The 27,735-nt window shown below is 37.5% G+C and overlaps 1 protein-coding gene across 1 annotated transcript; it reads right to left on the bottom strand.

Moving 5' to 3' along the window:
- Nucleotides 1–27,122, bottom strand: CAND1 (cullin associated and neddylation dissociated 1). The gene is made up of 15 exons (XM_015628748.2): nt 26,937–27,122; nt 22,505–22,648; nt 16,129–16,283; nt 14,110–14,233; nt 13,440–13,696; nt 13,253–13,358; nt 12,602–12,747; nt 11,267–11,559; nt 10,488–10,629; nt 8,375–9,868; nt 7,504–7,599; nt 5,618–5,787; nt 5,355–5,519; nt 5,022–5,129; nt 1–3,945 (listed from the first exon to the last, which is right to left on the bottom strand). Exons 1-15 carry the CDS (start codon nt 27,002–27,004, stop codon nt 3,721–3,723), a joined length of 3,693 nt encoding a protein of 1,230 aa, XP_015484234.1. The 5' UTR covers nt 27,005–27,122; the 3' UTR covers nt 1–3,720.
- Between the last annotated feature and the right edge of the window lie 613 nt (nt 27,123–27,735).

Here is a 27,735-nt window from a genome sequence, read left to right as displayed (position 1 = left end):
TACTGATGAAGAAGTTGGATTTTAATGTGAGAGTTATAACTATACACAAGAGCTCTTCTAGGGCAGGGAGCAACACTTGCTGCCAGAATTTCTACGTGCTCATGTTCAGCAGTGCAGCACTCCAATCTTCCCATCTCATAGCAAGGAGGAATCAAAGAGGGGAGAAAAAAATGTAATAAACTGGCTAGCATTTTTCATTTTTTCAGAATTAATTTTAAGAACAGCAACAACAAAATAGACATTTTATCTGAAGTTTAGAACAATAGGGAAATAAAACCCAGAGGCTGCAGATTTAACTGTTTGGTATTTGGCAGAAACAAGTATTATTTCAGTCAGAATCATCAGGACTCACAAAATAAAAACAACCCACACAAACACATTCAAGGCCACATGTTACTTTGCTTTAAAATTGGAGGCAACAGAGGGAAATTACCAGTAAATATGAGAACAGTTGCTAAATCCCTACTCTAAGTCCACCAGTACAAGGTGAACTTCTTCAGAGCCTCATTATTGAGAACATCTGTTAAGGCAAATACAATAGGAGCAGGTATGGATTTTTAATTCATATCTTCAAGTTGATGAAATCTTAAAATAATCCTTCATTTGAGGGAAGCAATGCTGTTTACATGCCTATGTGCTGCTTTGTACACCTCATAAAAATACAATTGGAAGTAGTACAGCTCTCTTTATTTTGCCAACTGCTATATTAGATGCCATACTTTGAAGGAAAACTATATAAAAAATAAATTTACATGATTGAAGTGCAATGTTCTTGAACTACTTGTAGGTTTCAATTTGTAATTTTAGAAAAAAAAATCTCTTGTAAGGATGGCAAGTTCTTTCACTGAAAAACAGAGCATGAAGTATTTTTGAGATACAAAAATATTTTAACCCAAGAATCTACAATGCAAGGACTGGCCAACCATTTTTATATTATGCACAAGCTTATTAATTGGTCTCAATTGTCTGTGTGCAAAGTGATGAAAAATACTAGAGAAAGTTCTAATTTTACCAAACATCCTAAGAATAGCCTTTCAGATTGCTAGTTTTGTTTTAGTGAGAGAAATTTCCTACTTCAGTTTCAAATATTTAGCATTTAAAAAACAGCTACAGGTACTCCTGACATCTTCTTTAACAGAATTACATGAATGTAATTGACCTAAAAGTATAAACACACCAGATTTATACAAATACTTGGATATACAGAAGGAAAACCAAAGAAAACTTTCAGTCTAGTGATCCAGTGAAAACGAGTGGAATTCCAACACCTAACATGGTTAGATTTTGTAACACAAATAAATTCTCTCAGTAATTATGGTGCAGTTAAAATCTTTATGAGTCTGTCTTCCCACATCACCAAAATAATTAACTGCTATGTGGAGACAACCACACTCAGAATTTCTGCAATTTTCAGTGAAGACTTAGTTCTTATGTTCCCACCTGCTTCATCAGTGGTCAAAGTGAAGGTTACTCTTCTGCAAGAAAGCATTCAGCAGGTAATATAGCTCAACCTTCCCTTCTGTCCGTAAGCTTGCTCCCCTGTAATGTACTGTAAAACAAAGTGAAGGTGATCTGCCTCCAGCACACCAGGTGTTTGTCATGGTAGTGCATAAGCACACACAGATCTGTCAACTACAATATTCTGTTCACTTACCATTGTTACCTTACTCCCTTTTCCTATTTTAGCCTCACGGTTCATGTTTGTCATACCATTCTCACATCTACCTTTAGATCTATAAAACATTTTAATATGCTCTGAAAACTTAACACAAGAAGTTCAAAGATTAGTTTGACAACTAATTAGCACAACAGATTCTTAATTAGGAGGCCTGTATATTGCTGCAATTGAAGTAGATGAGTTATACAGTAAGATAATATACACCTAATTCACAGTGCTTTTTCTACTGTATGGTTTCTTTCTAGTCATCCCACTCCTTTGTATAACATTTAGATATGTTGGTATGTTTAATCTCATTTATTTCTACTTCTAGAAGACAATTGTTACATTAGTATGAAGACTTTGGAGACAGAGAAAGCTACATTTTCAAAAATTTCTACAGCATTAGAATTGTTACTATTGAATGAGTTCATAGACTTCTTTGTTCAGGTCCTTCTACTAAAGTAAAATGTACCAATATCTCCTCTGCTTTTCCCAAGCTACAAGCATGTAAGGTGAAGATTTTGCCCCCAAGCCCCGATGCTCACAGGAAACTGTCTCTGAGGTCATAAAAATGAATGCTTTTTTAGTCCCGTAGCAGCTTATGCCATGTACCCATGTAAAAGTTTCCAAAATACCAAACTAGCTAAAAAAATACCAGTTAACTAAAAAAATTCAAATTAGTATCTGACCTGGGGGTGGGGGGGGAGAAAAAAAATACAACTAAGTAGTTGCATTAAACAAGTAATGAGGCAGTGGTCCCACTTCTTTTTGTTATTAAATTCCCAAATCCAGTTCATTGTGGGACTGCCAGGTATCCACTTCTGGTCCATTTCTAAATTACTTCAACATATCCACAGAAGAATATTTTCTTCTGTTTGCTCTCTCTCCAACCTTTTGGCCATTCCCTGTTTCCTGTCTCACCAGAATACTGTATGACACTGGCATCATTGCAGCCTACTGGTGCCAGAACAAAATGAGGGTCTGGCAACACTCGTCTAGCTCACACCATATATGAGTGCCTTAACAAAAGCTGTCAGATGAAGAATAGGAGATAGAATCCACTGAAGAAACTTCCTTCATACTTTTATAACAAAAGCAAAGTTGAATCCCGAGTTCAGGAACCACTGAGCAGCTCTTGTTTTCTCTAACTCATTTTATCTCCATCTTGTTTCCTTCCTATCTTGAGGTTTGTCCACCTCAATTCCAGTGGATTCAGTCTTTGGGAATGAAAACTGCAGAAATTGTCATGTTTACTGTAAGAACATCTGCATGGTCATACTACTGGCATTTTAAAAAGCCAGGTTAAGAAAACAAACCTTCATTCATCCCTTCCTGTATGAATGGCCTGTATGTCAAAATACCTGAAAACTGCACTGATACAGCAGAACTTATTTTAACTTGCATTACGAATAAACTGCACATGCTGTTTTACAGACAATATATATTTGTAAACTTGCTCATGCAAAATTAGTGTGCACAACAGGGATATTGGTTTTCTAATCCCCACATCTGTAAAAATGACATTTATGTCTGCTCTTTTTGAACTGTGCCCAAACTCTCTTTTTAATATAATAAATCTTACACATAATTCATCTGCCAGCCAAACCAATTTATGAAGCTGAAACAAAAAAGAATAAAAAGTTATACAAAAAATATGGTGCACCTGGACACTTGATTCCCACCTCCCCCCCCTTTTTTGTTTACAAGTAGAAAGAATGAATAAAAGAAAAAAAAATCATGGTCACAAAATTTCGACATTTTAATCCTAAACATTACAGGGCAAATGGATGTTGGAATTTATTTCCATACACCATGAGTCAACTTTTTAATTCCCAAATGTGGCCAAATCCACTAAAACAAGAGTGGTTAAACTCTGGACTATGGAAATACATTTCTGGAATAAATGCTAGAAAAGCAATTATGGGGAAAGCCAACTGTCTCCATAAAGGTAAATAAAGTGGAACAATGTGTAGATTAGATACTTTTTCTGTTTCTTACTCATAACCTGTCAATTCAGTGCATCATATGGTTCAACATAATGGTCCCCATTAGACAAACATCTAACTAGTGTCCATTGATTCCAAGTTAGTAGATGATGAATCTTTTTGGATACTTTCAAAGATGGCAGCCAGCTCAGGGTTAGAGCTTATCTGTGACTGAAATTCACTCATTAATGGACTCTTCTCTGCTTCTGGAATGGTTAGAAGTGCTGCTACAGCTCTCATAGCAGATCGTTTTAGTTCATCTTGCTTTTCAAACTCCTGTTTCACTGAGTTTGCCTTTACCTACGGAAAAAATGAAAATATGTTTGAAACTTAACTTTCCCTCCGGATCAATCTTTAAAAACGTACTTTAAAAAAACAAGTTTCCTCTCAAAATTATCTAAGCTCTTAAAAAAAACAACCAAACAAAAAAATACCCCAAATATCCTGTTAGCAGAATTTTTACCAGCAGTTTACAAATAAGACTGAAGCTTCAATACTGCAAGGTAAGCCGAAAAAAGTTGTAAGCTGCCAAGTCAACCACCTAATCAAAGCAACTACAGCAGCCAACAGCAACTACCACTTTAGCTAGTAAGGTCAGTAAATTACTTTGAACTGCTATTATCACACCCCCAGCTTCCAAAGAACAGACCTTTTTAAAGAAGTTGACCTTCATTGGAATAACTGCTTAACCTTCTGTTGTTATTCTCAAATATATTTCAGTGATACAAAAATAAATTAGAATTAAGGGCAGTCAATTTTCATGATGTGAAATATAGCAGACTAGAGTAATGGAAAAGCAAGGTAAATCAGGAAATAAATGACTGTCAGAGCATGCAGGTGAATCAAGACCAGAGCAGGACTGGAAGGAGACTAACTACAAAGATCCAATAATCCTGTAATATAAATGAACAAAAGGTTGGGTAAATGACAAAAAGTCTAAGAAAACTCTACACAAAAGGTCTAACAAAACCAGGACTACTTTACACTGTCTTCATCAGCCAAAGACTTGTCTGAAACAACACTATCATCAGAAATCAGAGAAAGTCTCAGTATTCCAGTTTCACTATTTATAATGAAGTGAGATTTCCAAGTTGCCCAAGTGGCAGCTAAATTTTTAAGGAACAAAAGAAAAGGCATCAAAGAAACAGAGGATTTTTAAAAAGAAGCTTACAAATCTACCTCTCCATCTGTAATTTAAATAAATTTAATACTTGTACAAAGATGCATTCATTTCTAATCTAATTATCCTGCCTACTGCAGCTTATCAACTGTAACTCAGGAAACGCTGCAGCAGTACAGAGGCATTCTTTAAACATGAGTTCATTTCTATTTCTATAAGAAAACACAAAATAATGAACTTAAATAAGCTGAAATACCTTAGTTGTACATGTAGCACGCAAAGGTTCGACGAGCCTGTCCAGTCTCTGCAGCACCGCGCTCGGACAAAGGGTAGACAGTCTCACCAACATTAAAAAGGTCAGCATCTAGGGTGAGGAAAAAACCCAGTTCTACAAGTTAGGCCTGGCACATATATGAAGATATATTTCCTATGATACTGTGTAACCTTTTGAACAGTCACACTTTAATGAAAATGGCAAATACAGTGAAGTACTTAAGCATATGAAGTAATATTTTTACCATTTCAGTCTATTCACTATTTGAAGTATTCTGACAAAGACACTGCTTTCACAGAGAAAAATAAAGCTAACCTTAATATCATAGTGATCCTTCAGACCATCTTCAACATGGTTTAAGAATTCAAATATATCTAGTCTATCCAAACAGCTATCCAATAGAGTATACATGCACTCAAAAGCTGCTTTCCTTATGTCCAACCCATCATCAACTGTATGCTTAAATGGTCCCATTTCCACCTGTCAGTGAATAAAAAAAAAAAAAAGGTTAGGTAATACACTTCTTTTAAAAATAATCTACTTACATATTTGGCACTGTTTTTCCTCACTTAACTTACCTCTCTGATTAATTCCTTTCTGACTTTTGTTTCATTGTAAAGATGAGGAAGCACAGTATCTAAGAGGTCCCTTATCAAAGATGGTTTATTGTGGGCAGCTGAATTAAATGTCACTAGGGCTACTCTCCTGACATTGAGATCTGGGTCCTCCAGAGTTTTCAGAAAATCACCTGCAAGCACATACAGAAAGAAAGCAACTTATGAGGATCTTTTTCATTTGAAACTTTAAAATATCTTTGCTTAGTTTTAAACTTTCAAAAATAGATACCTAATGCAGGAGTTATTTCAATGTAACAGACACCTGCTATTTCAGCATGATTGCACAAATAAAGGATTAATTATAACAATATGAAAAGTATTAATATAATCGATACACAGTATTTCATATAATGAAAAAAGTAGTAGAAGAAACACCATCAAAATAAATGGCCATCACAATGACATGAAACTTTTTTCTGGAGATACAGAACGTAAATTAATAGAAATTACATTTAACCTTTCCTTTTCTCCATTTATTAAAATTCTCTCAAAATACACATTAGAAAACAAATTTCAATTTCTACAGTTCAGGAATTCAAGAACACCCCTTAAGGAAACAATCAACATACTGATTTTTAACCCCCAAATTAGCATATACTGAGAATGCCTAAATTACTATAAAATAGACCTACTCAGCATGTATTAATGTAGCACCACCTCTCCCATCTCACCCTATCTTTGGGCATTTTTAAATTATATTTCTCAATACTTCTATAGCACAGCCTTGTTAAAATAAATGACTGCATGAATATATCCTCAACGCTTGTGGAGACTGGGAAGTCATGAAACAACTTCCCTGAGGAATGAACATTTTTTTAAAAAAACCAACAAGGTGTAAAAACAAAGGGACTCTTACTTCCACCAAAAAGCTGGGTAACAAAACTCAGAATTACAGATTTTTAAAGTACTAGATATTGATAGCTTTTTGATTGAATAATCAGTAAGTATTTCCAGAAACCAAAGGGGCAAGGCAGCTTCAGTGGGAGGGGAAAAAACCCTACAAGCATAATTCTTGAATATATTACTTAAAAAAAAAAAAAAGAAAAAAAAAACAACTTAGTGATAAAAATAACACACAGTAAAGTGACTTCATTTCCCTAAAAGTAAAAAACTTGCTCTTCATAAAACTTTATGCTTTTAAGCATAAATTTTTCCCTCCTATTAGGTTAAGAAACAGACAATTTTTTTACAGATCTTTAGACCTGTAATTAATCAAGCGCAAAACATCCGTAACATTAAAAAAATCTACAATACTTTGTTATACAAATGAGAAAAGAAACAAAAAGCCACAGCACTGCAAAAGTCTTTGTTATTCTGATGTTACACTGAAAGCTCCGATTACCTTATCCCTGTATAAAAATACACACAATTCCAAATGCTTTCAAACCACGAGCGTTACAGAATCACAACATCCTATATTTACAGTTCAAAACCTGATAATACTCAGAATAATTCAAACAAGCATACATGTTTTAAGCGACTGAATGTCAAATATTTCCAAGACCACCACATCTTACTGTATCAAACTGATATAATTTGGCAAAAACATGGGAAAGGAAATCAGCTTTTGGGTCCCATCCTACTAAAAGCATTAGTTTCTGGTATTTCCCGTCACAAAGTCAATACACAGAATTTTTAATGACACCATTTTTACTGCTCAGAATTCAAATAAATTAGTGTTAATAGAAATAAATTGGCTACTATGGAAATATCTCGTAACTCTTCCAACAGTTATTATTAGCAGCTGATTTTCAAAATCTTTATTTCTGGTAACACAAAAACCAAATTTTAAATGTAATTCTCTTGCCTGAAAAGATGGAAGCTGACAGTTTAGGTGGAGTACTTACCTATGCAGTTCTTCAAGAGTGGGTCTATGGGTTGTGGATGATCAGAAATAGTGAACTTAACAGCAGTAACCACTGAACTTCGAGCATATGAGGACCCTAATATGAAACAAAAGGGTGAACATACAAGATTGAAACAACAACAGAATCTAAATCATGCTCAATACCACTCATTCCTCTTAGACTTCTAACACTCTTAAGAACAGCAAACAAGAAATGCTATTTATTACTAGCAAGGCAATATGTAACTCAGTATGTAACTCAAACCCAGGGATGGAACAATTTAAACAGGGAAAAAATACCATAACATTGTAATAAGCATGTAATATTATCTCCTATAGAAAATTTGAGCAATAAGCCTATCAAAACAGATTATTTATGATCACATAAAGGCCTACAAAAATTCTCCTCTTTACAGCTGAAGAACATGAAGAAAACAGGTGAATACAGTTCTTGATATGAAACTGATTAATGAATTATGCACAAAGATCTTTCCTAACTCTTAAAAACTTCAGAGTCCTTATCTGAAAACTAGGAATATAGTAATTTACACCAGAAGATCAAAATATTGCAATTGGTTTTTTAATTTGTCCCTTAGTCACCCATGCTCCTTCCTCTTCAAGTTTATAGCACTTTCTGAAACATAACATTGTTAACAGAAATATGAAGTCTGAAAGCAGAACACAAGTAATTCTTCTTGTGTATGACTAACAACTTCTAGTAAAAGCAGAAAAACTTAACCTTTCATTTTAAGGGGAGGGGAGCACAACTTCAAGCATAACATTAAGCAAATAATTTGAAAAACTAGACCTGTTTATTAACAGGTATCATAAAGCCATCTGCTTCAATACTTACATGCATTACTATTCCTCACCTGATGCCAAGTATCCCTTGAGTCGTGGAAGCAGAGTCTCTGGGTCTATCAACGTAAGCTTGCCCAAGCATTCAGCAACAACATTCCTTGTACCCTCTTCTGCACATTCACAGTGTTTCAGGAGTAAGGCCCAGATGTTCTCAACATATGGTTTGAGACCAATCACTGACGCAGAGCTAATTATTTCTTTCAAGGAATGCAGAAGAAGGTATTGCCTTTTAGGCTGACTGGTTATTTCTTGTAGGACAAAGGGCAGGTACTCAGGAAGATTGCCAACACTAATACTGCCTAAGGCGTAGGATGCCGCTGACTTGACTTCTTCACTAGGAGAAGAGAACGCTTCCAGTATTACAGACTTGAGCTCTATTTGTCCACTTAAGTCAATGTGATGCCCAACTTCCCCAAGAGAAAGCAAAGCCAAAAGACGAATGGAATCTGTGGACCTCGAGTTCTTAACGTCTTGAATGAACTGACCTACAACAGCCGGTCCTTCCTTAGGGCAGGCTCGGGTAAGGGCAGCAACACATTTGGCAATGGAATAGTAAGACTGCTTGTGAGTAAGTGCTGTGCTCTGTGAGTACACTGGACCCGTTAACATGCGCAGTAAATCCATATAGCCTAAATTATTTGTACCAGTCACAACCAAAGCTTGGAAAAATTCTAGCATGGCACTAAGTGCTCCACCCTGAAGAAGGGGTGATCTTACCAGCCCAATAAGTTCATTGAGAATGGAGCCACTAATCTTTGACAGGGAGGAAGGATATACTTTAGCCAGCGTTGTCAGAAAACTGATGGCCATCTGTGATACGTGCATATCACTTTCGCTAATCAGAGGTGGGAGCTCATCCAGGACTGCATCAATCATGGCAGCTGTCAAGCTGTCACTGTAATTCTTAATTAAAATATCTAGTGCAGAAAGAGTGCCCAGCTTCAAAGCTCGCTGGTTCTTTCTCAAAAAAGAAGCAAGAATAGGAACTCCTTCCCCAAGGATTGGTCTCAAATCTATCTTCAAAGGAGAACCAGCAATCAATGTCATGGCCTTCACTGTAGTTAACCGAGTGATCTCATTCTTCAGTCTCTCTAGAAAGATCTGAAGTGTACTAGGCAGGTCTGTGCCTAGACTGTCACCAAGGCTACAAATTATTTGACCCATGCAAGATATTGCCCTTTCTTTCACCTCCTGGTCAATGTCAGCAGCCTTTAATCTCTTGATTGTACAAGTAAACAAATCTTTGATGTAAGGAGTAGCATCAAAGGAAGTAGGCTGGTCTAAAGGACGAATAACCTTCACAAGTTGTTGGGTAACCAAAAGTGCCTCTGATGTTATCTTGTAAAATGGGTCACCAACACAAGCTACAACTGGAGGTACCAATGCTTGAACATGAGGATGAAAGACTTGGGGAGAATGATTGCAGAGGATCACATACAAACAGGACAAAGCATCTATCTTCAGATTAGAAGAACTTGATTTGTCATTCAGTGAAAAAATTATTCCTGGAAGAAACCAAAAAATGTATTTTTAGAGCAGGTATTTATAGAGCCTGCTAGAACACTTCAAAATTTCCCAAGGAAGGCAGCTATACAGAATTTACGCCTTCCGGCTCCCCATCTTTCTGAATGCTTCCAAACCCCTTTCATCACTTTATTCAACCGATTAGCTCTTAAGCTACCTCATCAAAAGACATGGGCCATTCAATGGTTTATGACATATTTTCTTAATTATAAAGAAATTCAGAACCTTCAATATTTCCAGCCTTACTTTTCACCATTACTTCAAATTTTAACATTTCAAATTTTAAAAGCTAAACAGTGGAAAATATTTTTTTCTGTTCAGATGGAAAAGAAGGCAATTAGATCTTGTAATTAAGAATCAAAATAGCTTTTTTTTTTAAGAAAAAAATCTTCAATCTTCTTTTCAAGATTAATGGAAATACATGACTAAAGCAACTCTATGGATACACAGAATAGCTGATTATTTTGCCATTTTCTTTCAACAGAAGCCACACTTCAAAGTTTTGCAAAAAGCAGAGTCAGGACTTAAATATTTTCATGTTTCAGAACTCCCCATACCATTTATTAGTAAGTATTTAAGTTAATGCTGTGTTTCTCTTACCTGGAACAAGTACAGGAACATGTTGTGTTAGGGCTCCAGGTAACACATTTACTAGCTCAGTCAGCATGTTAAAGCAGCACTGACGAGTCTTCACACTTTTCTCCTTCATCTGTTTGTGCAAGGCTTTAACTATGTTGGGAACCTGTAATCATCACACATGCGTTAATTGATTCAATAGCTGCCATTTCTTTCATTATTGATCACTGGGGGGATATAAAGAAATATATGCATTCTAACTCCCAGATTTCTCTACAGAACTAGAGTAGTTGTAGAAACACTAGAAAATAGATTCAAAATAATTGTTTTTTTTTAAAAAAAAGTAATTTAGCTTTGAAAGGTGATTTGCATTAATAAAACTGTAGAGAGCAACAATTGAAATGTCACCTAAATAATTCACTTAGAAGAAGTTTCTCAGCATTATCCTTTTTATTCTGCAAATAAAATACGTTGCAGCAGATAAAACTTTATCTTGATCATTAGTGCTTACATCTGAATGCACAAAGGAACTTTTGCTTTGGCAATCTGGCTAAATGACACAGGGCATGCAACTTTTACAGGGGAGCAAACAATTTTGATTTAATAAGCACATTTGTATGAGTCAACTGCAGTTTCTAAGACTGCTGCATTTTTTTGGGCCAGTTTACCCAGCTTTCTCTCTACGTTAGCACTACAGGAATAAACTGTGACCTCTATATGAAGGAAGCATGACAAAGCACATTGAATGCATTTTCAACATGTCTTCTCAAGACACAAAGATAACAAAAATGTTCACAAATAACCTGACTCTGAAGCATTGTCAAAGGTGTCTCTCCTTGTTCCATTGCATCAGGATCACAAAGCCAACTTTGCACAGGTCGAGTTTGTTTTAAAAGAGAAAGATATGCATGAAAAACATCTGCTTTAACATTCTCTTCACGTTCTTTGAATCTGGCTATTAAAGCAGGAGATACAGTTTTGTAGAATTCTGGAAGCATTTCGTGTCGTGTGCTAACCACAGCATCCAGACATTTAGCAGCTGCACGCCTCACTTTCCAGCTCATGTCATCATCATCACTATATTCATCATCACTCCCTTGAAAAAATAAATTATGCATATGTTCAAGTCTAGACAAGCAAAGCATCAAGTTTTATTTTAAACAATTAAAAAGAACACAGTTGGGTTCTTTGCATAAGATGCACGAAGAAATAGGTTCAAAATTACGTTAAAAGCCACACACATAAAAACCCTTCTAAACAGCCTAACTTGTAATTCTCAGCCAATTTTTTCACTCTAGTCTTCCACACATATTAATTTAAACTGTAAATAGGAAAAGGAGCATCCCATCATATTTCAAGCCTGACTACTAATTTAAAGCATATTCTTTCTTATTCATGACATAAACAACAAAGCAACAGTGAATACTAGCTGATTAAGATTCAACAAATTATTCTGTCTGCTTCTTTCTAGAGGTTAATCAAACTATACAGTGTCCCCCAAAATAATAAAAAAGTATAAAAGAAGCAATATAGATTTTTCAGGTCTTAAAGCAACAATTACACAGCTCACTCCTTCCTTAAGTAATGAGAATTTACTCATTCAGTTCAGATCACTTGTGTGTCCAAGTTTTCACCAAGCTTACATCTGACAATGCTTGCCACAATATTAGCAATAAAACACCTTGTGCCTTTCAGTCTGAAACACTTTTATCCTACCAAAAAATACAGAGTCATTTTCAATCTATTCTGATTTTATGCATTAGGTACCAATATAGTGGAAAGCAGTGAGAAGCCTTTCCCATGTCATATGTGTATTTTCAATTCATTAACTGATGTTCTCACTTTAGTTCTATCATGCCACACACTTCTGCATTTTTCCACCTTCCAGGCTTTTTAAAATATTTATCTTGTATTTTATGCTCACTCTCAGAATTACTGATCTCCAGCAACAACATCCTAGACTTTTATTCCAAAAGTAAGTTCATTAGCCATGTTTAAAAGAGGTACAAAATTTGAATGGAAGTACACAGGTCATTCAAATGCTGGTATTCAGGAATATTACCACCCATACCAATTTTCTCAGATGGGTGCAGGATCAAAAGCTCATCCTCTCCCGCAAAACAAAAAAGAGAGCATACCTTGATCATCATCATCACCGCCATCAGCATCCATAGCATTTTCATCTTCATCTTCATCATCATAATTGTAATTAGGATCATAAGTAAGATATTTAAGACAAATGTTTATAATAGTAGATACATGAGGATAAACTTCTTTAGGACATCTGTGTAATATAAAATACAATCATTGTCAAATTACTTTGAAGTACTAAAATATTCCTAAAAGATTTCATGTTGCATAGTGTACTCTAGAGAGAGCAGCCCAGACAACATCAAGGCATCCATCTGAACTACAGAAATTCAAAGAAGGGAAGGTCAGAAAGGGCAATGCCACTCTGCAACAGGATCTGTTAGATTGGAAGGTTGCAAAGGACTCAGATATGCCTTTGGATACCAATTTTTTATCACCACTCTTGGACACAAATATTATCAGAATACTTCCCACCTCTTGTTTGTACAAGTAACAATGGCACAGTAGAAAGTTGGTAGAGTACAGATATAACATACTGCTTAAGAGTTAAGTTACAAGACAGAGTCATAGGAACTGTTCCAGCTCAGAGCTTGTAAGAGTATTTTGTATGAAGGAGGCTGTCTCTTGACAGCTTACAACTGAATGCCACACTATTAGATCTTAAGAAAGCCTGAAATAGGAACCCATGAATGACTTACCTCCTAACAAAAGATTCAAAGGCTTGAATGCAGTACTCTCGTAGCTCATCATCATCTACATTACAAAACTTTACAACCAAAGGAATTATTTTCTCAAGATATTCACCTGGTAAGAGAAAAAAATTAACTAAGCAATTACTCTCACTGAAAAACCTCAAAGTAAAGATAATTTATATATTTTTCTTACCTATTCTATGACCTGCTTGCCTACTGATAGCAGCAATACACTGTATATAGGTCCTAGTTGTTGACATGGAATCATTTTTAGACAGCTCTGTCAACAGATGTTCAATGAGGTCAACAAAAACCATATTGCCACAACTCATAACCAGGTGACCAAGAGCAATGATGGTTCTTTTCCTCACAGCAAGTCTTGGGCTGGTCAGCTGGGGGAGCAGACAGGTCAGAATTGAAGGATGGAAGTTAACAAGCAGTCCTCCTTGCCTTAAAACAGACAAAACACAAACTCAAAACCAATTGAATCTAAATAACTTTGTTCATATACTGTAAAACAATCCTTCAAATATTCCCCAAACATCACAAAGATTCCAATCAAATATTTAAATTTCTTTCTTTTTAAAAGAATAAATGAGTTTAAAATAGACCCTCAAAGCAATAAACATTAAAATAAGCTTAAAACTAGAGTTCTCAGAAGATGAAATAATAATTGATCTATCAACCAATTATCTTCAATACATTCACTTATTTTTTCTAAATTAAGTTTCATCTGTACTTAATATTGCCATATTATTTCATATGACTTTGAATAATTTAATTTTAACATTTGGAAAATTGAAGTTCAAGCTTTAAGGAGTATTTATGAGCATTCACCAGCATATTAAAGGAGGGATGTTTACCTGCTCAGCATATCAGCCATGATATCCAGTGCCTCCAGTTGAACAGACACATCTTCCTGCTTGGCTATAGCACTAGTGAGACGCCCTGTGATCTTTTTGCAAACATTAGCTGCTAATGCAGAACCTGAAAGTACAACAAAACCTCAGCATTTCCATTATATTAAAAATATTAATAATAAATATGAATACTATTTAATATTAATAATATAAATAATACAGATTTATTAAATATTGTTAAAATGCATAATATTAAATATTATGTATTAATAACATGTAATATTACAAAAATACAGCTTTTAACATTGGAGATGATGTTTGTGACTATGGAAAGCAACTCAATCTACAGAAAGAAGTTTTTTCTAGCCAACAAAACAAGCTTAAACAGCCACTCTGTTTGCTAATGTCATGTATGCTCTGCATTAGAGCTGAAAGACTATCTATGTAACTAACATACTAAAAGCAGTAGGGCTTCTTGTCCCAGAAGGTATATACACAACAGAAGAAAACTGCTTTTGGAAGGGCAAGCAATGGAAAGTGAAAGCCACAACAAGTACAGAGCAGTAAATGAAAGGACCATAGGTAAAAATGAAGGCATAAAGTATAAGGTAAGGAAAAGCACAGAAGTAGAGCCACTTCTAATGGCAAAGAAAAGCAAAATAAAATTATTTTGCACAAGAAACTACTTAAAAAGTAAGTACCTGAAATACTACTGAAACATTTGAGAAAGGGGGGCAGTGAAATTTATATCTAAAGTATTTTAAAATACAAGTAAAAATGTCTTTATAACAACTTCATAGTTCCCCCTTCCTCCAATTGTCTAAAGTTGTTTCAAGTAATTATGGTATGAGAAGGAATTCATATCATGGCAACGACTGCCCAGTGGTTAGTACTCATCTTCACCTGCATGAAATTCTTCTAGTCACATGTTGTAAATTTCAATGTGAAATCAATACCATTCCATCCTAGTTTACTTATATAATGGCTGATTCTTAACTACAACTAAAATTATAATATAACGAGTGGACAGTCTCATGTGTTACTATGGAAGCTAAGAGAAAGAGACAATAATCTGTGTTTGAGTTGGGAGCAAGAAATAACATGTTGTTTATTTTTATAGTAGGAATATTAATTATATTGAAAGACTTTGCCACATGTTTGTTAGAGCTTTACTTCCACCCAAAAATCCCCTTTTGTTTTGTGTAGGCAAACAAAAGAGTAAAAGCTTTAAACAACTGACTTAAAATTGGCTATTTATATAAAGCTTATGCATCTCACTGCAGCTTGATAGAAGCAAGATTTACATGTCAATTTTCAAAAGGGATATAAAAATCAGAGCTCTTGTTTTAATTCAAGAGACCTCAGTCTCTAAAAATATAATTTCCAAAGCCTTTTTAATCACTCTCTATTCTCATTCATATCCTGCAATATGATATCTGAAAAGCACTTGAGTAAAAAAATAATGCTATTAACTGATGAGCAGTTCAACATTAGTGTCTCTTTTAGAAGAAACACTGCCTTCATTTAAACCTGTGGGTAAGACTTTCACCAATTTAACGGGCAACTGTCAGGAACACAAGGTACTTCCCAAAACAATTCTGAGAAAGTGAGTCAAGAAATCAGATAGTTAAAGAAAAATACAGGAGTTATAATGAATTTTGAAGTGTATTATCAACCAAAGACCAAGATGAGATTTAGTTATTACTACGCCTAGATGTACTCCACCTGGTAATTACTAAAATAGAAGCTTTTACAACTTGTTATACTGAAGTTCACAATCTCCAAGTTTGTTTTCCACATTAATGCAATCCTTCAGTAAAAAAAAAGTTCTTAAACTAGTAAAAGTTGGCAATATAGTCAGAGAAGGAGAAACTGAAATGGTATTTGTGCCATGTTCTTACCCTGAAACTAGTTCCAATGCTAAATTAACTGAATCCTCTTCCCTAAAACCCCCAACCTCTTCATTTTTTTGAATTAGTAAATGACAGAACTACATAAAGTCTTTAGTACAAAATGGCTTACCACTGGAAGCTGGGGGAAGTTCTCCAATCACAGTTTTAAGACCAATGCTTGAAATGTCACGTAATTGTTCTTTATCTGAAAGCATGTTTGTACAGAGGGTATCTACAATGGTCTCCACTTGATACTCCTTCACTTTACTCACCAGAGGTCCCAAGCTGTATGAGCAAGACAAGAGTATTAAATTGACAATATTATTTCAGAATTTTGCATTAAAATTGCATTAAGGTTGGTTTTGGTAGCAACACAAAGCAGAATTTTAAAAACTGAAAACTTTAATCTCATTGGACTGCCATTAACTAACATAAATCTAACATTAATCTAGTAACAAACTACTTGTTTAGGACATGTTTTTTATTTGGAGCTGGAAATTAGTTTTGTACGGCTGTTCTGCTTCAGTCTCAAAACCAGAGTCCCTCTTACTTCTGAGTTCACAAGAAGATTTATAACAAAAATTAACCCAACCAGAGCCATCAGTTTAAATGCTTGACTATCAGTGACTGCATAATTCACAGACAAGTAAACAATATTCTTAATTACTGCATCTTTACTCTATACAACATCTGAATTCAGTCATGGCTCTATGCAGTAAGACAAACCCAAAATACATATTCTATTCCCAAAACTGTTGTATGTATCCCACTGCTGCTACCCTCTTTTCCCATGTCTAAGAATTAACAGAGAGAAGACCTAATTATTACAAAAAATGTCCAGCAGAGCAAAAGGCAGAAAGCAAGACATGCAAGCAAGTGGAGGACATGGACAAGTAAGCCTTTGCTCTAAAGCGCCGTGTGTGACTTACTGCACTATAGTAACCAGAGTAAGGATCAAAGTTTTGGCATCAGTGGTCTGTCACCATGTTAGGCAAACCTGGAGCTTCTCTTTTGATGGCCACGCTCACTACACCTTACCTCCCATGAACTCAGAACAGTGTTTGCAATTGAGGCACAACACTTAGATTAACACCCAGGCAATTCCCAAGGCAATCACACCTAGCAGTTTCCGTGCCTTCCTTCACAAACCATAACCTGCTTGGTTTCCTTCCCTCCTTACCCACCCTACTCATGTGGTAAAACCTGCTGAAAATACATGGCAGAGCAGGGGAAGAGTGGGCGGAGAGGCAGCAAAGGCAAAACGTATTTGCCAAAAATGAAGTATCACTTACAACTAGCTCAGTTTTGTTTTTGACATCTGAAACTGATGCTTTATGATCACATCAATGCACAAATTCAGGAAGATCGCAATTTACTTAATTAGCAGATTATTTAATGGAGATTTACAGATAAATACATGAGAACAACTTTGGGGTTACATTTTTAGAAGATACAGCATACAGGTAATCTCAAGAGAACTGTTAATTGAGATACTGACTGGTACCTGATCAAAGGCATAAAAAGAAGCCCTTTAACTGCACATAAATGAAGATGTAATGGATGGTTTCTCTCTTGCTTCAGCAGATCCTGCAGAAATTAACAGCACTGACAAAGCCCCCTTCCTTAAAAGCAATCAGAACTCATGCCCTAAACTGACACTGCCCTTTAATTTAGGGAAAGGGCACTGTACTGGATCCTTTAGATTCAATCAAACTATCTCTACAGTCACTAAACCCCTGAAAGTAGGGAGGGGTATAGAGGACTATATCCACAATCTAATCTGGTAATTCTACTGCTTAAATTATGTTAAATTAATAATGTAACATTAAAAAAATTTCTGAACACTAATACTGGTAAAGACTTTTTGCCTCTAACAAAAAAACTCCTGATAAATCTGTACACAAACACCTGCAAACACAGATTATTACCAATAATTATCTCTGAAACACGAATACATCAAGCCATCCCGAGCTGCAGTTGAAACATTTTCTCCAGTTGCTGAAAAAGCTCACAGCTTTCTTCACAACTTGATTTGACTCTTCAGTCAAGCTTTCCCTTCACTGTGATTCACTGACACATCTATACATAGTTTCTCTTCAAATACACAACACTGTCAGTCAGGCTACTCATAGCACTGTTGCACACATGTACTCTCAGTGCATAGTAAATTGTTTTGCAAGCAACACAAGCACAAATCAACTCCAACAGAAACCTATAGAATTCCAAGGTACAATGACTCCATAGTAGTCCAGAGAAATTAAATTCCCTGTGCATTTCAATCAACAAACTACAGTATACAAGGTTAAAATCCCCTTGTTTTAAACCTAAACTGCTGAACAACTACTGAATTCTTTTGATTTAAATACGCTTATTTTTCAAATGCAACCTATAAGAATTAATATAATCACAGCAAAGGCCAGTCAATCAGATTCATCTCAGCTAAGGATCGGAAACACTTTTTTGCTAATGTTTTAAAGATGACCAAACCACTGAATTATATTAACACACATTATAAATTACAGTTCCTGGAAAGTATTAAGCCATATTTTAACTGAATCGGCATCTTTGGTCCTATTTATTCAACCTATTAGTTCAGCAGAGCAGACATAACAATCGTGAAGTAATTTTACAAAAGATTACCTCAAGCTTTTCTGCTCTTCAAAATCAGTAAATACCACTTGTAGACCTTACTATTAGTCCCAGATTACAATCTTACCAGAATTTAAAAATAAACTATAACCTTCTTGTATCAAGTAAGTTCTGACTATAAAGCTTTTGCACTTAAGCATGTATTTTACACACTTGAAGGCTATTTTGGATAGTTTTGAGTGCTCTTCGATCTTTTCCCTTTCACTAGCCAGTAATTCGTGTCTAGGTTTTCTCAAAGTAAAAAGCTCATTCAGCTGCCTATGGAAATAAACAGCAACACACTGTCTCCTTTAAGCTACACACACCTGGAAATAAAAGAGTTCATAGCACAGCTCTGTATTAGGAAGCCGGAGACCAACATATAATCAATTATGATCTCCAACTGGCATATTTTAACAGCTATCGAATAAGCACATTTATTTACAAGGAAAAATTAAAATTCACAAATTAAAAAAAAACAAACAAACATTATTCAAATAACTAGCATAGCATGATGTACAGTAGTGTATTACCAAAGCATACAAAATGCTTTAAAGCTGCTGAACTGGATCAGCCACACAGCAGCCAATACATGCATCATCCTGTTCACACTAATGACTCAGAGCGTCAGGCAGAGCTCCCTATATTGAACAACTGCCCAGAGAAGTCACTCTGATAAATGCAGAGAAACTACAGTACCACAAAGGAAGAATCACTAAGAGTGCCTACTTTAATCCCATCTTTTCTTTAAGGATGGATAGATATGGGTGCATTTGGCTTCTTACTGGTTTCAGGAAACATTTCACAATGTGAACCAAGAAAAATTTCTATGTGTAGGTTTAAATGGCAGAATATCAAAGTGTTCAAAATGAGAAACAGTTCATCCTTAAACTGCAACACTGAACATATGAAACAATTAATATGCAATTTGGGCCAACAGAGCATTACCAATATTATCAGCAATGAGGAACAAGCAATACCAACAGAATACCTATGCTCAGGCAAACCACACTGCTTGACTATGCCAGATGCACATAATCTTAATAAAGCCACAGGCAGCATAACTACTGCTGCCATCAGCTGCACAGGATACCATCCTGGACCACACTATAGCTATAAACTAAGGATATGCTGTAAGAATAGCATTTTCCACATTGTCTGATGGTAAAACAGCCTATGACTATCAGGTAAAACATAAACCATTCCTTCAAAAAAATGGAGACAACAAAAATACATTGACTATTTTACATGCAATTAAGAAAAGGTAAACAACCTGCCGTTACTGACATAGGTTTCATCTACTGCCTGCAATAAAAAGCTTAACAAATAGAACTCAATTCCCTTCTTTGGGGTCAAGATTAGAGCAAGCCAACTTTTACTTCAAGATTATTAATGCAGCTCATTAATTTTTATTTTTATTCATATATGAACTGGACAATCATTTTGCAAGGCAGCTATCCAAATATCCATGAACTCAAAAACTGACTTCTGCTTTGCTTTTACATAGTTTATTCTGCCCCAAACTGGCATAATGTAATTGAAAGGAGCAAGACCATAATCACCAGTGTGCTTTGTAGAGATAATAAGAAAAAGGTTGATTGGCATTTTAACCAAAAGAGCTCTTTTTACTCAAGTGTGAAAGCAAGCAGCAGATAAGGCAGAACAAGGAACACTGCTCACTTGTTGTTACACTCACCTAAAAATAAATAGTGCTTTATGGTTGCTCCAAGTTGTTTCAAATCTGCTGTGTTCAGTGACCTCGAGAATCAAATCTTCAAGGAGTGACTCTTATGCAAGAGTTTTATTCAGAACATTTCCACTGATCTACCTGTAGAAGTTCCCCTAACAAGCTGCAACACTTTTCTCCCTTCCTCAAGGAAAAAAATATATCTCAGGCGCTGACTGAAAAGTACATTGGGTTGTCTTAAATCCTCTTTCTATGAGAGAGGGAATTGATACTTTAATGGGTCATCAAGGGTCAGATGAAAGTTACTGCTGACAGTCTCTAAAGCTCACAACATTTAAATTAAGAGAGAGCTAAACACAGTTTATGCTCTCCTTAGCTGGAAGTGCAAAGAAATCCTTAACAGAAATACACAAGAGCAAAAAATACTTAAAAAATAAGAAAAGCCAAGAAAAATATGCTGGCTGAAATTAACTTCCCAATGAATCAGACTAACACCCAGTGTTGTAATAGATGGAAGATTTCAGATCAGCTTGAACTGTCTTAAAAAATCCTACAGCTTACTAGTGTTTAGCCTCTCCCATCCTTCACCCCCACCAAAGCTTCTACCAACTAAATTGCGGAAGGAAAGCACTAAGCCAGAAGAAAACTAAGTCCCTAAACCAGTCTGTAACAAAAACAGGTAAGAAGCAGTGGGAGAAAAGGAACAAGGAGTACAAGAACAGCAAACAGCAAACAGGAAGCAGCAGCAGCATTAGGCTGCTCATGAACTGTATTGTGAGTACAATACTGTAAGCTGCTTTAAGAAGAGAATACTGGAGTGCTGAGTGGTTTTTTTTGTATTCAAAGCATAGCTGCAAGTGATTGGAACACAAACAAAAACCAAAAACCACAACTTGATGCATTCCAGAATGTACACATGTCCACCTTCTATATGGATGTTCACAATTCACCTGAAAACCTTCCCATTATGGTTCTTGCCCCATTAAAGTAAATTTAACACTGCTCCTTATTTGGATTTCTCAAAAACACTCCAAACTTGAAAGAGATTCAGTCACTTCAGTTAAATCCAAGAGTTTTATCAATATATCAAAGTAACCTTTAAAAACTGAAGAACTGTTAATAAGAACAGGATGTTCTTATTAACACACAGGAAATCATCTATTTTCTCATTCTCTTCCCTTTGCAATCTTTCTTTAAAGTTTTAGTATGCATTAGTTGTACTTTAAGTTCTAAATTCTAATACTGCCATTAAAGATTGTGATATTTGTGTCTATATGTATATCTAATCTAAACTTCAGGACAACTTTAGAATGTACATTAGAAATGAGTTTTTCATGTATGCTAAAATGTAACTTTTCCACAAAATGCTATTGCACACAAAGACAATTCTAAGCCTGAGCCAAGTTTCACAACAATATATTCTTCTGATTTGAGCTCACAAACACGAAACATTCTCGGGAACACTATATGCCTATTAAGAGAGCCCTCTTTAAAGCACACAGAAAGTCAGAATGGTTAAGAACAGAAACTCATAAGAAATGTAGCACATCTTCAAAAGATGCTCTGGAAAAGTCAAACCATATGTAAAGCTCAATAAAGTGAGGAAGAGAGGGCAGTGAAGCAACAGAAGTCTCTGAAAGGCAAGTACATGCACCCTGATCCCATAAAACATTTACAGTTCCTGTAAAGCTTGTAAAACCATTAGCACAATATTCTGAGTGTTAGTGAAGAGGTGAGTTCCACATTTGATAACCTAGGCCATATCTTTACTGTTTCATGTTTTCATCTCTGTTTGAAAGCAACTCCAATACTATAATTCTTCCCCTGCACATCATCTAAGGTCTCAGCACCAAGTATCAGTGTGGGAACTACCACTGAATTATAAGCTTTTTCCATCTATTTAACAATCAAGAATTAACACCAAAGAACAAGTGTGTCGCTCAAATACTTTCAGCAAAGACTGCATGTGCTACTTGGTGCCTGAAACCCCAAATATTAATCTCCAATGTCAACAAAACATAATTTTTTACATTACAACAATTAAGGGAGCTAGTCTACCAGAACTAGGTTTCATTTGTGGACATCAATTTCAAAATCATTTTGTGTAGCAGTGGTCTTCTGAGTTTTCAAAAGTGCTTTATATTGTTGACTCATTACACAATTCTTTACATCATAGGAAAATAATACCTACCATTTGACAGCTAAGTTTTGCACCTCACCATTTTTATCTTCCAGTAATTTCAAAATCATCTTCACCACCTTTCTTTCACTGTCATCATCCAGCTTGATAGAATCTTTCTGTAGTTCTGTCATCAAGTCATTAGTAGCCATAAACCTGACAAAAGATATGAGATAGTTATTGCTAAAGGGATATGGGTTATTCACAGTGCTCAGGATTCAAGATTCTCAGTTTCCATAATTTGTTATCAAACAACTCACATTTAAAATGGAATTATTGTGGTCTGTTTTGTGATGCATACACATTTACAAAACAGAAAGGAAGAAAAACTGCATTTGAAAATGACAGTAACTTTTGAGTTAGGTCATTATCTTTCTCTTATGATAACAACTACATATTTCACTTCCAGCATTTACATTATACTCCACATGATCTCTGCACAGAAAAACTAACACTTCCACAGATTTTAAATAATCCTTCGTAAGCTATGCTGATGTTGTAAAAAACAAGCTTTTTTTAACTTTGTTAAAAAAAGTTTATTTCTGCTCTTGAGTTTATTTTAAACCAAGTTTTAATCAAGAAGAAAAACTGTTTCTCAAACATTCTCCCATAAAATCCACAAAAGCCAAACTTTAATTAATGGAGAAATAAAAGTTAATCTTATGTTCCACATGTTTTTCATTTTCTTGCCTTGTACAGACTAGCTTGTTTACAGCCCAGAAAACAGCTGATCACATTTATCCAGCTCACAATACAGGGTACAACAGTAAAGAACAAAATTAATTCTTGAGAGATCAAGCAAATAAAGTCATCTTTCATATAAATTAAAAAAAAAACCCACAAACATTTATGCCTTCTGTTTCTTTTCCTTTTGAAGTCTGTTTCACAATCCATTTTTCTTTTGTAAGTGCCCTCTCTTCTCAGAAGCAGCAATACAGATGCATTACTCAATTAGAAATCTCACGGGCTTTGGTACTGACACCAACCTCCATTGAAAACTCTAAACAAGGGTCTGTAGTTAAACAGTTTTGGGTGACATTTGGACTTCAGGCACATCAGCCCCAAGCAGACATCACTTTAGCTCAGGTCATGCTTGGCAGGTTATCTCTGCAGCTTGACACGCCAGATACTTTTACTGAAAACAAAAGACTCTGCATAATCTTAATATGCATCACAAATACCAGATGCCTAACCTCACATGATGGACCTCAACTTGTTCTGTTTTTTAATAATTCCAGTCTAATGGTTCCAAGGTGTTTCTAAGGTAAGACTTCATCCCTTTTTCACTCATTCCAACAGTCCCACTGAAGCAAACCTGCAGTCTGACAGGAACCAGATGCGCACAAAACCAGGCTGTGGATGCAAAACATCAGCTTTTAAGCACAGTGATGGACAAAGGCTACTTGGTAAATAAATGTAACAAACAGATAGGACTTAATTTAAGGATATACATGAAGTCACACAGTACTAGAACATTCAAAAACTGTCTCCAAATTCCTGCTGTATTTACCTCCTTTTCTTAAAAACTGAATAGCCTTCTCTCACCTACTTGGTCAATAGCTCCTATTTACTAGCCTTAGAAGTTCATGTCCACTCATCACCTACTTGTCAGTTCCTAAATTAAGCAGCGCATGCACATCCTCAGCGCACCAGCAGCCTCTGCACTCAACTGCAACAGAGCTCTCCGGATAGAGTCCTCCACTGAAACATGCAAACCAACCCAAACACCACAATGGGGTGGCGAGGCCAGGCGGCATTTAGAAACATAGTTTTAAGTAGTTTCAATGTGACTTTTAGTCAGAACTCCCCCTGCCTGCACATCAAACTCTACCTGGTGCAAAGCAGGCAGCATGTCAGCAGCTCCTCACAGCCTGTATTCAGAGCAGTCATTCTCCTGCTACAGTAAGGACACTCCTTCTCCCGCAGCCAGACTGTAAACTGCCACCTTTCCTGACTGCCCGTTTTAGAACTTAAGCCCAAATTTCCGTGTGGACAATACAACCCTAAGTATGGACATCTTCCAAGAAGTACATGCTCCAGCTCTGCATCGGACAGGTCAGTAAATCCGAAAAAAGGAGGACTACATTTTACAGTAGACTGCTTACATGAATGGTTGTTTTACACTCTGCTTCCTGATATCTACAAGGTAACTACACTGTCCCTATTCAAACAGACGTGATCTAAGAATAAATGCACTTGACATTACTAGAACTAAATATTATTTTATCTGTTATGCAAATACACAAAGTTTCCTAAAATGTTACTCCACAACAGCCAGTTGGTAAAGGTCTATCATCACTCATTCTTTTTATGGTTTATGAAGTTAGATTTTAACCTGTGTTAAGAATTTTTTTTTAATATTTGAGAACTTCAAAGTTGTTCACAATTACTAGAACAGGTAATTTCTGAAGTGTGCTCTACTAAAGGAACTACGCAAAAAGTTTTAATTACACACAGCTAGGAAGAAAAAAGTGTTTGCTACAATAGCACTGGGCAGGTATAACCTACCCCTTCCATACAGAAAGTTTTTAACTCACAAGAATCAGTATTTACCATAAATTCACTGGGACTTACTGTAAGTCATCCTCCCCAAAAGTACAAAATGGAAATTTCACTTAATCACAGAAACAAATTAGCATGAAAACAGTACAAAATCTTGTAACATTTGGAGGAAAAAATGTTTCAGTCTAGTTTCAGAACACTTTAAAGAAATACAGCAATTTTAGTTTGTCTCTTTAAAAAAAAATAAGTAAATTTCTATTCAAAAATTTCTAGCCTGAACTCTCCAGATAACATAATGCTATTAAAATTTGAAAGAAATTCACACAAAAATCCCACATAAAATTTGTGTCCAGTGCTAAAACTGCCAAAACCTAACAAGATTATTCAAAACCCAACTTATATATCACCACCTCTTCCTTTAGATTTTAATATATTAAGAAGAGACTTGTTTGGATGTCATCTACTTTAATCATAAACTAAGCATTGTGATGCTGCAACAAAGCAACAAAACACAAGTGCATTTATAGCCTTTTCCCTGTCTGTATTGATATTGACAAGTAAAGCCTTCGAACTTGAATTTCTGGTTGTACTCAATACCAAAACAATGTAATTCTTTTTAATCTAATGCTTTGCCATAGAGTAAATATGATATCACGTAAATGTATTATCTGCTGTTTTTTAACTGTTTACTTGTATTATTTCATTTTCTGATATTTTGCCTTTTATCTATTAATTTATTACAAAGCAAGCAAATGTTCCAATGAAAAGCAGTGCTCCTGTGACAGATCCTGAACTCAGAATTAAATTCCAGTCTTGTCCCCATATGACTCAACTAGATTTCTCTCTCTGGATGCACAGGGGCAGCACCAAACTACATGAGGAGCACAAAACCCCACTGTCTTTTAGATGTAGCATCCAGAAGGATATGAGCTTAAGATCACAGAATCATCTGGGTAGGAAGGGAGCTCTGGAGATCATCCAGTGCTACTCCTCTGCAAACACAGGGTCACCTAGAGCAGGTGTCACAGGAACATGTCCAGCTGGGGTTCTAAAGTCACCAGAGAGGGAGACGCCATGACTTCCCTGAGCAGCCTGTTCTAGTGCTCTGCCACCCTCAGTGAAACAAAGTTCTTCCTCATGTTGAGGTGAAACTTACTGTGGCTTAGTTTAGGGCCATTCCTGAGCCCTGTCATTGGGCATCACTGAAATGAGTCTGGCACCATCCTCTTAGCACCAACCTTTCAAATAACTATATGCATTAATGAGGTCCCTTCTCTTCTCTAGACTAAGCACACCCAGCTCCCTCAGTCTCTCCTCATAAGAGGGATGCTCCAGTGCCTTTATCACCGTGGCCCTTCACTGCACCCTCTTGAGTTTGCCGTCCTGGCTGTCCCTTCCTGCTTCTATTGGTAGAATCACAGGACCTGTGTTTTTTGAAGCTGAGAAGAGACAAGGGAGGTCACCTCACCCGACCTCTGCTGCTCAAGGCAGGGTCAGAGACAGCTGATTGCTCAGGGTTTCGTTCCTTCGGCTTCTGAGCATCTGCGAGGTCAGGAATTCAGACCTCCAGCTTCTCCTGTCCCCACGCGAGTCAGCAAACCTGGCGGCCGCTCGGCAGCTCCCGGCTGCTGGAGATCTCTGCCCACATTGCGGGGAGGCCGCGGCGGTGCCCTCACCGCCGCGCCCCGTCCTTCACGGGCAGCGAAGGGGGGAGGGGGGTCCCCTCACGGGAACTTTTTTCCCGGCGCAGCACCAACAGATTCGCGCCCAGCCCCGCAGCCGCGGACAGCCCAGGCCCGCGGCACCGGCCCCGCCGCCAGGCACCTGCCCCCGCCCGGGCCGCCGCGGCACCAGGCCCGGGGCCGGTGCGCAGGCGGCCGCGGGGGCAGCGCGGCCGCGGGGCCGGCGGAGGGCGCGGAGGGGCGGCGGCGGCGGATCCCACCTGAAGTCCTTGTCGCTGGATGTCATTTTCTCCAGCAGGTTGGAGATGTGGTACGAGGCGCTCGCCATGTTGACGGACCCGGCCGGAGCGCGGGGAGGAGGGAGAGGCGGAAAGCAGAAGGCGGCGGCGGCGGCGTCTTCCCGGCCTCACCGGCTCCACTTCGCCCGTGGCTGCAGGGGCCGGGCCGGGCCGGGCCGGGGGCGGCGGGGCGGGGGCGGCAGCTGCGGCGGACGCGGCGGGAGGGGCGGGGAGGCGCGCGCGGCCGCTCGCGCTCGGCGCCGGGTCGAAGGCCGGCGCTGTTGATTGGGTCCGCGGGCGGGCGGGAGGCGCGTGCAGCCCTGTGACACCATGTGACGTCAGAGCGTACGTGGCGCAGAGCCTGCGCGGGAAGTTCAGGCGCCGCGGGAGAGTGGCGGGAAGGGGGGAGGGGGTACCGGTGAGGCCGGGCAGGACTGCGTGTCCCAGCGTGCATCGCGCTCGCGCCCAGTCGGGGCCATTAGCGGTGCACGCCGGGACGTGTAGTTCGGAGTGTGGAGGGTGTCCCGTTCCGCAGTGGCCGCTGGGATGCGGAGCCTCGTTGTGGCGCGGAGGAGACGACGGCGACGCGGGCGCTCCTGAGGGAGAGCGGGCTGGGGCGGGGCTGGAAACGAACCCTCGGAGCCTGGGTGCTCTCCACGTCGAAAGCGTTTGTCTCGGCTGCGGGGGCTTCGTAGTCCTCTGCCGGGCCATTGCGAGCCCGCGACGTACCCTAATGTTACAGAAGCCGCAGCTCCTGTTCCAGGCCCCCTCAGAGATGTAC

Source organism: Parus major, chromosome 1A, assembly GCF_001522545.3.
Source record: "Parus major isolate Abel chromosome 1A, Parus_major1.1, whole genome shotgun sequence".
NCBI lineage: Eukaryota > Metazoa > Chordata > Aves > Passeriformes > Paridae > Parus > Parus major.
Note: the sequence above shows the minus strand (reverse complement) of the source record. Positions and strands in the feature narration are given on the sequence as shown.